The sequence below is a fragment of the Myotis lucifugus genome, unplaced genomic scaffold (genome assembly GCF_000147115.1).
Source record: "Myotis lucifugus unplaced genomic scaffold, Myoluc2.0 scaffold_45, whole genome shotgun sequence".
Taxonomy (NCBI): Eukaryota; Metazoa; Chordata; class Mammalia; order Chiroptera; family Vespertilionidae; genus Myotis; species Myotis lucifugus.
The window spans coordinates 5273536-5282751 of record NW_005871093.1 but is presented as its reverse complement, the minus strand read 5'-3'; the positions used below and the strand labels follow the sequence as shown (position 1 = coordinate 5282751).

Below are 9216 nucleotides of genomic sequence, written 5' to 3'. Positions count from 1 at the left end.
TGTGTCTGAGTGTGTGTGTGTCTGAGTGTGAGTGTGTGTGTCTGAGTGTGTGTGTGTCTGAGTGTGTGTGTGAGTGTGTGTCTGAGTGTGTGTGTGTGTGTGTGTGTGTCTGAGTGTGTGTGTGTCTGAGTGTGTGTGTCTGAGTGTGTGAGTGTGTGTGTGTGTGTGTGTGTGTGTACTGCACACCTCTTTTTTGGACTCTTGCTCCCTGAGTATCTGGCTCTGGCTCTTGCTCTGCATCTCTGACAATCGGTCTCTCTCTGGCGCTCCGTCTTCCTGTGTCTCCCTCTCCCTCTGGGTCTGAGACTTGGTTGATTGCGCACTCAGTCCCCGCCTGTCTCTCTCTGTCCCCCTCTGTGTCTCTGTATGCAGTGCGTGTGCCTCTCTTCCTCATTCTCTTCCTCCCTGTTGATCTTCTTCTCTGTCTCTCTCTCTCCCCGATTCTGTCTCTGAGTTTGTGTGCGCGCGTTTTTGGTGTTAGTGTGCATTTGTGTTCTTTAGCGTGTGCTTCTCCACGTCTTCCTACTGTCGCTGCCCGTGTGTGTGTCCGTGTGTGCACTTCCATTTCATTCTTCCTCCCTGTCCCTCTGCGTATCTTACTCTCTGTGTGACTTGTGTTTACACGTGTGTGCTTAGCGTGTGTGTCCATAGCTTTCTTTTCTCTCTCTCTCCCGCTCTCTCTCTCTCTCTCTCTCTCTCTCTCTCTCTCTCTCGTGCATGTGTCTCTCTGTTCACACCAGAGCCTGTCCGGCAGGGCAGCGGATGTGTGAGGGATGATTCAGTGGCTGACAGGAAGCCTGCCGCCTTGCTTGCTGCCCACAAGTATCTGTGGTGTTGGCGTCAGCTCCTGCAGGTGTGTGGGCTCAAGATGAGGTGGCCGCAGTGAAGAGCCCCCAACTCCCAGGTAAGCCTTTCCCGGAGCACCTGGAGCCTGGCCCTGAGGGCAGGGGTCCTGAGGCTGCCCCCGACCTCTGACACCCGTGGGGGTTGGAGTGGCCGCTCCTGAGCACTTGGCGGCCTGCTGGGTGAAGTGGGAAGATGTCGGGACGCCTGACACCCCTTCCTTTGGCCCCACTCCTGCCCTGGTGGCCCTGACTAGGGAGCCCTCCCCCGGGACCCTGCGGCACTCAGAGAGGCAGCCTGGTTCTGGGCCTTCAGCCACTTCCCTGCCCTCACCTTCCCCAGCCCGGTCTGCAGTCCTAGGAGACCTCCAGGGTGGGCCCCTCACTTCCAGAGACTGTGAGGGGCCAGGACAGTGGCCCCCGGTCCATGCCCATGAGCTTAGGTTTCTTCATCTGTAAAATGGAACTGTGATATCTCAGACACGGGGCTACGCACGGGAGAATGGTGAGACTCTACGGCAAGCGTGCCTAGGTCCTGCCCCAGGCCGGACGGAGGCATCTGTCCCTGCCGCCCCCCCAGTCCCCAGCCCGGCCGGCCAGCTCCCTGCTGGGGTCTGAGACGTAAGCCCTGGAGAGCTCCCTGTGCCCAACTCTGTCAACAGGTGGCCCTGGCCTTCGCCACCCTCCATTCCTGCCCTGGGACAAGGGCTGCCCAGGCCCTGCACCAGTCACCCGAGCACTGAGAGCCTCTGTTAGAAGCCCCTGGGACGGCCTCATCTGAAGGCCAAGGTTATTGGGGAAAACGAAACAGACCCCAGAGCAGAGCCCAGTGGCTAAAGCCTTTTGGGGGCTGAGACCAGGGCCTCTCTCTCCACCCCCAGCCTGCCCTGCAGCCCTGGTGGGCCTCAGTCCCCCCATCGACAGTATGACAGGTGCCGGGGAATGGGCAGGATCATCTCCCAGGGCCTCTCTGGCGGGAGGCTCAGACACCGAGGCCCACACCGCGCAGCACTGAGGGCTTTCCCACACAGCTTGTCGCAAACCTTGTTCATATGAAAACTGCCCACTTCCCTTTGTGCTATTTTGGCCTGCAGAGCCACGGCCTGTAACAGCCGCCCTCCTACCCCACCCAGCCCTGCGCGACTTCTTGGAGCCTCTCCGGGGGCCCAGCCTCTCTCCCTCCACCCTCCCCGCCCCATCTGCTCTCGGAACATGGGTGGGAAGTGACGAGAGAGGGCATAGGAGTTTTACTCAAATTAGTCTATTTTAAAAATATATTTCATGATTCTTAAAAATATATAAGAAAAAGGCAAAGGAGCGTGGCCTTCACAGGCAGCGTGCCCCGGGCTTTGGTCCTGCTGCCGTGACCGGCCAGCTGTGTGAGCCTGGACAGAGTGCTCCCCTCTGGGCCTGGTGTCTCCGCATGATGCTGTGGGTGTCTGCGCCAGCTAGCTGAGGGGCTGGGGCCAGAGCCGTGCTCTCTTCCCCTCCCAGCCCCTCTCAGGTCCCAGCACAAGGCCCACGTGAGGCAGGGGAGGGAGGCTCGGGCCTGCCTGTGTGGGGAGCAGGCAGAGAAGGCTCTGGAGAGACCTGCTCCCAGACCCAAAGGCAGCTCTGGCCCCACCAGGCGGCCACTGCCCCTGCCCCGGGAGCTGGATGATGGCCAGTCATGACAGTCACGGCCAGCTGTGCCCCACCTGCCCCAGCACCTTCCATGCCTCATCTCGATGCCAGGTCTCATGTGACAAACCCAGGAAGAGTGCCATTCTTCCCCCACTTAACAAAGGGGCAACCAAAGGCCCGTGACTGGGATTCAATTTTTGTTCCTGGCAGAATCCGCATTCTCCTCCCCAGCCTCCCCCAGTGCCAGGGGGCGGAGATGGACCAGGGCCACCCCTGAGGGTGCTTCACCTCCGGAAGCAAAAGGGCTCTCCGATAGTCAGGGTCCTCTGGGGTGGAGGCCACCCTTCCCCAGAGGTCAGCAGGTCATGTCCCAGGGCTCCAAGTGCTGGCTCAAGTCTGGAGTCTTAAACAGCCCCTGGGGGTGGCCGGTGGTGGACTCAGGTCCCAGCTCTCGCAGGGGGCATGTGTGGGACCCAGCCATGTGTCTGTGCCCAAGTCTCCTTTCGGGACAGAAAGAGACACCGTGCTAACCAAAGGACAACGTTATCGAGGATCCGGAGCCTGAGAGAGCTGTCCAAACTAGCCGGCCAGAAATAAGACCCTCCGTGCGTTTCCCTGGCTGGATGGGATTGACCCCCATTTTACAGATGAGAAAACTGAGGCACAGACAGGAGTTGACCCCAGGCGTCCTCCCTCTAAGGCAGGTGTTCCCAACTTCCAACAGCCCGAGGGGACTCAGGAGGCAGGGCAAGCTGTGCAGACCAGGAGGGCAGTGCCCAGCCCCTGAGAGGAGGGGAGCGGATCCCCTCAAACAGCATCGGGTGTGACAGGGGCCAGTCCTTCTCCCCACCTGGAGGCTGCTCTGTGGCGAGATTTGGGAATCCCCGTGTTCCCACTGACTCACTCAAAACCACGTTCTGGGGAAGGAGAGGTGGCTTCTCTGGGACGGGCCCCTGATGAGGCTCCGCACTGCGCGGAGCTGTCTTGTTGGCTTTGCCCCAGATTCGGGAGCTCCAAGAAGTGAGGGGACAGCCGGGGGCGCACAGGCCTCCCGGGAGCCCGAAGCAGGAGGTGGGCCCATCTTCTCCCGAAGCCTCACCCTCCCCAGCTGTAAAGAGGGGGAAGCCCTCCTCCCAGGTGCCAGATGCAGGAGGCACAGGTGTGCACAGAGTGGGTGCTCAGTGCGGAGGCTCCGTGCACCTGGGGCACCGGCCCCTCAGACAGCCCCTGCTGCCCTCAGCTGTGTCCCGGCTTTTTCGAGGTGGCTGAGTCTCTTGATAGTTTCAATGATTCTCCTTGGAAACCCCCTCAAGGGGGTTGAACTTGCCTTCACCAGACCCTGGTGTGCAGATTTGATCACCAAGACCAGACAATCAGAGTGTGGCCCTGAGGCTGTGGCTGGGACCAGCCACTAAGACAGCAGCCAGCAGGCAGGGATTCAGGGCCTCCTTGCCCTGTAGCCTCTCTCCTCCAGCCCCACATCCCACCATTAGCCACCATGGGCCATACACCAGGTCCCTCTGAGCTCGCTTCTCCCAAGCTCGTCAGCCCACCTCCTCCAAGAAGCCTTCCCTGATCTCCCTCCTCCCAGCTCCCAGGGCAGGAAGAATCTGGGTGCACGGATTTTTAATGAATGGAAATCCTGCCCCCAGCTCCTCCGGGAGGCCATGGATGGGGTGGAGAAGTGCCCACGGTTGGGTGAGGGCTGCTGGGAGGTCCCATGCAGAAGGGTCCACAGACTTTACGCTTGGGGAGTAAAGCTGGACTTATAGGAGGGAGGGGATGCAGTGGGCAAAGCCAGAGTTAGGGTCTGGATGCTGGAACTTGAATCTTGTCTTTCTACTTAGCAATTGGGAGATGTCTGGCCTCCATTTCTTTATCTGTGAAATGGAGCAAGCCCCCCTTCCTCGAAGGGCAATTGTGTGGATTAAGCGAGGGTGTATGCAGGAGTGTGGACACGCACATGGTGCTGCCTGGTGGGTCCCCAGAACCTTCCAGCACTTACCACGTGTTGATGCTGGCCTGGGGGGGTCACGAGTACAGGTCTGGGGTCAGACGGAGGAATCGGTCTGGTCCTGCCCTGGCCCTCCAGCAGGGTGGGAAGGGTGCTCCACAGCCTAGACTCAGCTGTGAGGCTGTCAGGGGCCAGTGGGGGTGAGAAGCCTGAGGGTGTGGGGCTGGGCGGGTTCCTGAGGGGTAGCCCCCTAGCCCTCCCACCCTGGTTCACGTGGTAGTGTTGCAGGAAAAGTGCACCGGAGCCGACATGAGTGCAGAGGCGGAGCTGCTGTGGCCCGGGGTGGCCTTCCTGCTGCTGCTGGGGGCGGTGGCCAGCCTGTGTGTACGCTGCTCCCGCTCAGGCTCAGGTAAAGGCGGGATTATGACGGGGAGGGGTTGGAGTATGACGGGGAGGGGCTGGGAAGGGGAGCTCATGAGCACAATGGAGGAGAGGACAGTATACCCAGCAACTCTCACAGGCCAGACCCGGCTGTGTTTGGGAGGGGCAGATAAGCCTCACAGGATGGGGGTGACTTCCCCAAGGACTGGCCCCCAACTGCACCTGAACACCATCAGTCTGGTTCACTGGGGGGCTTTGGTTTTGCTGGGTCAAGGGGTATGTCTGGGGCAGGGGGTTGCTCTGGACAAGGGAGGAAAGGCTGGGCTGGCTGCCTGCCTGGGGTGTCCACTTCTCTACGCTCCGCTTTCCTAAGTAAGTAGTGAGAGACACCACGTCCATGTCCGGTGGCCCTCAGTGATCGGCAGGCCCCCGTGTCCTGTCCTAGGACAGGGCACAGGCAGGCAGGATGGGGGGCCTTGGGTGTCAGTTCCACCCTGGCTCTGGACGCTTGCTAATCTGGTCCCGTTTTTGCAGGTGCGAAGCGACCGGAGAAAATTTATGAGCAGAGGAACCTGTGAGTGCCTCTGTGTCCCCGGCCCAGTGACTGTGCGCCTGGGGTGTGGGCCTCCCCTCAGGCATCCGGCATGCTGTGCCTCACCCCTTTCCTCACACCTCCTCCAGGCTGGGCTCCGGCGGGTCCCGAGCAGCCAGGGAAGGAGAGGGGGCACCCAGGGCTGCCCAGGCCCTGCCCCAGCCCAGTCAGCAAGGGCCTCAGGAGGAGGGGCTGCCACGTTCCCGCTGGCCCAAGAGCATCTGCAGAGATCCTCCCTGTGAACCCAGCCCGGGGCGGCCTGCTGTGCGGGTGGGGGTGGGTGTCCACAGAGGAATTCGGCCTCTTGGTGCCAAGAGGGGCTGGGGCTGTGGGGCAGACACTGGGCACAGAGCAAAATGTGAGCTGTGTCTGAGTCTTCCTGGGAAAATGCTAAAGGAGCCAGGGAGGATGTGGGCATGTGCCTGGGGGGGTTAAGGAAGGCCTGATAGAGGAGGTGGGAAAGATTTTAAGAGAAAAAGAGACCAAAGGGGATATTCTAGAGGGAGAGAGAACAGTGTGGGCTGTCGCTGACATAGGACCGGGTGGACACTGCCTTGCAGGGATGAGGTGGCAGGTACCGTGTGTCTCGGGGGAGATGAGCTGGATGAGGCCTTGACTGTGGGAAAGGCCTTGGCCTTCGTTCTAAGGACCAAGGGGGCCGCAGAAGAGCTGGAAGCAGGGGCTCCTGTGCAGCAGGAAGGAGGGAGGTGGGGCAGGGATGCAATGGGGTCAGTGAGCCCAGCGGAGTGGTGGGGCTGGGAGATGGAGCTCCAGGCACTTTGAGGGCAGGTGGGCCGCGCTGTGAGTGCTGGGAGGGTCAGCTGTGCCAGACCTTGCAAACCAGGGGGCCACCCTCGGACAGCCCCAGGCAGGGGGCAGCGGCCATGGGCATCCTGACGTTGAGCAGGCGGGTGACTTGATGGAGGGCCTGCGTGTGAACGCCCACGCACACCCACACGCTCCCTGCACACTTGCTCAGGCGTGCACTTCTCACACATGCGGCACTGTATGCACACTCGGGTAGCTACTCACGCACAGATGGGCACACACGCCTTTTCTCATTTCCTTTTGCAACTGAAAAACCACAATGAGATTTGAAAATAGAATTTCCCCATCCAGCCAGGCCCACCCCGGGGGCAGGACCAGGCATCTTTGGCCACTTAGCTGTCTAGATCGCTAGCCCACAGCCTCCACCAGGAGCGGGCTGGGCTCCCTGGTGCCCCTACGCTCCTGCCCCCAGGCAGGCCTCCTCAGAATCTCCCCTCTCCGCTCCCCCCACCCCGCAGCCCCTGCCCACTCAAGGCCCCTAACTGATCTTAGACTGTAGACTAAACCTCCTCATGTCGGGGTGGGGAAATGGTGGGAGGAGGTGGGAGGAGAGCTTGGGTTTCCCCACCTCACTGGGGGTCAGTCCTGCCAGCCTATGTGTGCCAGGCCCAGCTCCTGCATCACTTCCTCCGGGAAGCCATGCCTGGTTCTCTCCTGTGGATTTAGACAGAGCATCCTCCCTAAATCACGTCACCCCGGCCCCCAGCACCCCAGGAGCTCCTAGAAGGCTGGGCCAGGCACCCATATTAATCCAGGGGAGATGCCAAAATGCTTTAATGATTAGCTGATCTGTTCACCATCCTTCCCTGGTGGCTTCCATTCTCAAAGGCACTTCATGGTCCAAAATGGCAGCGAGGGCTCCAGCCCTTATCTCTGCATTCCAGGTCGTAGTAAGAATGAAGGAGGAGGACAAAAAGGCTGTGCCCAGTTGTCAGTGAGTCCTTTAAGGAGCTTTCCTGGAACTCCCAACAACCTTGGCTTGCATTTCACTGACCAGAGCTTTATCACGTGGCCACAAGTAGGTGCAAGGGAGGCCGTGATATACAGTCTTCTGGTGGGCCTGCCGCTGGCTACACAAAAGTCAGGGTTGTGCTTCAGAGGAAGAAGGGACACTGGACAATGACTAGATGCCTGCCCACAGACCCTCCTGGCCATCTCTGGGGGTTCCTGGGTACCCCATGTTGAGAAATGGGTCTTTCTGGCAGCTGACTCTAGGCCAGGGCCATGTGAAAAGGGTGGGCACCCAGTGGGCAGGGCTCTGGCTCTGAGACCTGGAGGGGTGGCAGGCAGCTCCTTCTCCTCACTCTTGCCCTACTATGTGCCTCCTCTCTGTTCCTTGTCCCCCGCTGTCCATCTCTCCTGTCTCTCTGTCCCTTGGGCTGTGGGAGGCCAGGCCCTAGCTCAAAACAGTCCCATGTGTTTCCAGGCAAGAGAATCAACAGAACTTTGCAGTGACCGGGACCTATTCCTGTGAGTCCCAAACAGAAGGGTCCAGGGGCTGGAATCAGGGTTGGGGGAGGGGGGACATATCAAAGTCCCTTCATCCTGAAGGGGTGGCCATGCCCGATCTGGTAGGGTGAAGGGGTGAGGGACCTACACTGGCAAGCTGGCCTTGGGGTCCAGCTAACACCCCCTCGTCCTTTGCAGTGGCCAGGCCCCTGATGGACACAGCCTCTGACCTGGCACCAACAAGGTAGGAATGAGACCCTTGGCCTGGACCCAGAGGGGTCACAGCCCCCACAGGAAGTGATGAGGAGGATCCTGGGGTCCCCACCTGGCTGAGCCCAGGCCAAGACCTTACTTCCTCCTCAGACCTCAGAGTTCCAGTGCCTGATAGAGAAGGGCCCCCCTCCATCCAGGAGGCTGGAGGGCTGTGGCCTTCAAATCCCCCAAAACCCTAGAGCAGTGGTTCTCAACCTTCTGGCCCTTTAAATACAGTTCCTCATGCTGTGATCCAACCATAAAATTATTTTCGTTGCTACTTCATAACTGTAATGTTGCTACTGTTATGAATCGTAATGTAAATATCTGATATGCAGGATGGTCTTAGGCGACCCCTGTGAAAGGGTCGTTCGACCGCCAAAGGGGTCGCGACCCACAGGTTGTGAACGGCTGCCCTAGAGCCATCCCCCTCCCACCTCCAGCCCCCGTGGCTCCTCCTCAGCCCCTCCCCCAGTCCTTGCCTCACTGCACCCCTCCCTTGCAGGAAGGATAAGCTGCTGCAGTTCTCCCCCAGCCTCGAGGGTGAGTGAGCCTCGTACACAGGTGTGGGGCAGGGGTGAGGTGGGACTGAGACAGGTGACTACCTGGTGGGACAGGTACTGTGCAGACGTGCCGGGGAGGTGTGGGGGAGGGGAGGCAGGGCAGCCAGGCCTGACAGGGAGGCCTTTGCAGGAGACATATATGCCAGGCTGGGCGGCCTGAGGGGATTGGCCTAGTGGGGGAGGGAACGAGCAGGTGCAAAGGTGTGAAGGTAAGAAACCCTTGGCCTTCCTTCCAGATTCTGCATCACCAAGGTACCTGAACTTCAGCAAAGGTAGGTGGGCTCCGGGGGTTGGGGCTGCAGTGGGGGCCACCTCCAGGAGCGTGGGCCTAATTCCGCCTCCCCCTGCAGGAAGCAGACACGGATCAGATGCATCCTACATGTGAGTGGCCTTCTCCCAGCCCTGCCTGGACTTCCGTACTCAGGAAGGCCTCCTGCCCTAGAGCCCCCAGCCAGGCGCAGGCAGGCGCTCGGTAGCACTGTTCCCCTTCAGGTGGCTGGTGGGTGTGGGGACAGTGGCAGGGACATGGTCCTGCTCAGAAGGGCCTGTGTGGAGGGGTCATCCCGCATCACCCAGTCAGAGACACGTCACAGGGGCACCTGGAGCCGCTGAGAGGAAGGGCCCTCAGATAGCTCCTCTCTCAGATGGCAAACTGAGGCCCAGGGCAGGTGGAGACTGGTCTGGGTCACATGGCAAGGCAGCTAGTGCCAGGCTGTCTCCCCCTCAGCCCTA

At 60.2% G+C, this 9216-nt stretch overlaps 1 protein-coding gene across 1 annotated transcript in view; it reads left to right on the top strand.

Moving 5' to 3' along the window:
* Window positions 1–239: 239 nt before the first annotated feature.
* LAT2 (linker for activation of T cells family member 2) overlaps window positions 240–9216 on the top strand; it is an 11395-nt gene continuing 2418 nt past the window's right edge. Inside the window, exons 1-9 of the mRNA XM_023753415.1 lie at window positions 240–904; window positions 4708–4828; window positions 5335–5374; window positions 7647–7690; window positions 7868–7913; window positions 8427–8464; window positions 8721–8756; window positions 8835–8865; window positions 8977–8987. Coding sequence (XP_023609183.1) covers window positions 4729–4828; window positions 5335–5374; window positions 7647–7690; window positions 7868–7913; window positions 8427–8464; window positions 8721–8756; window positions 8835–8865; window positions 8977–8987 — 346 coding nt within the window. The 5' untranslated portion in view covers window positions 240–904; window positions 4708–4728. The remainder of the gene's footprint in view (window positions 905–4707; window positions 4829–5334; window positions 5375–7646; window positions 7691–7867; window positions 7914–8426; window positions 8465–8720; window positions 8757–8834; window positions 8866–8976; window positions 8988–9216) is intronic.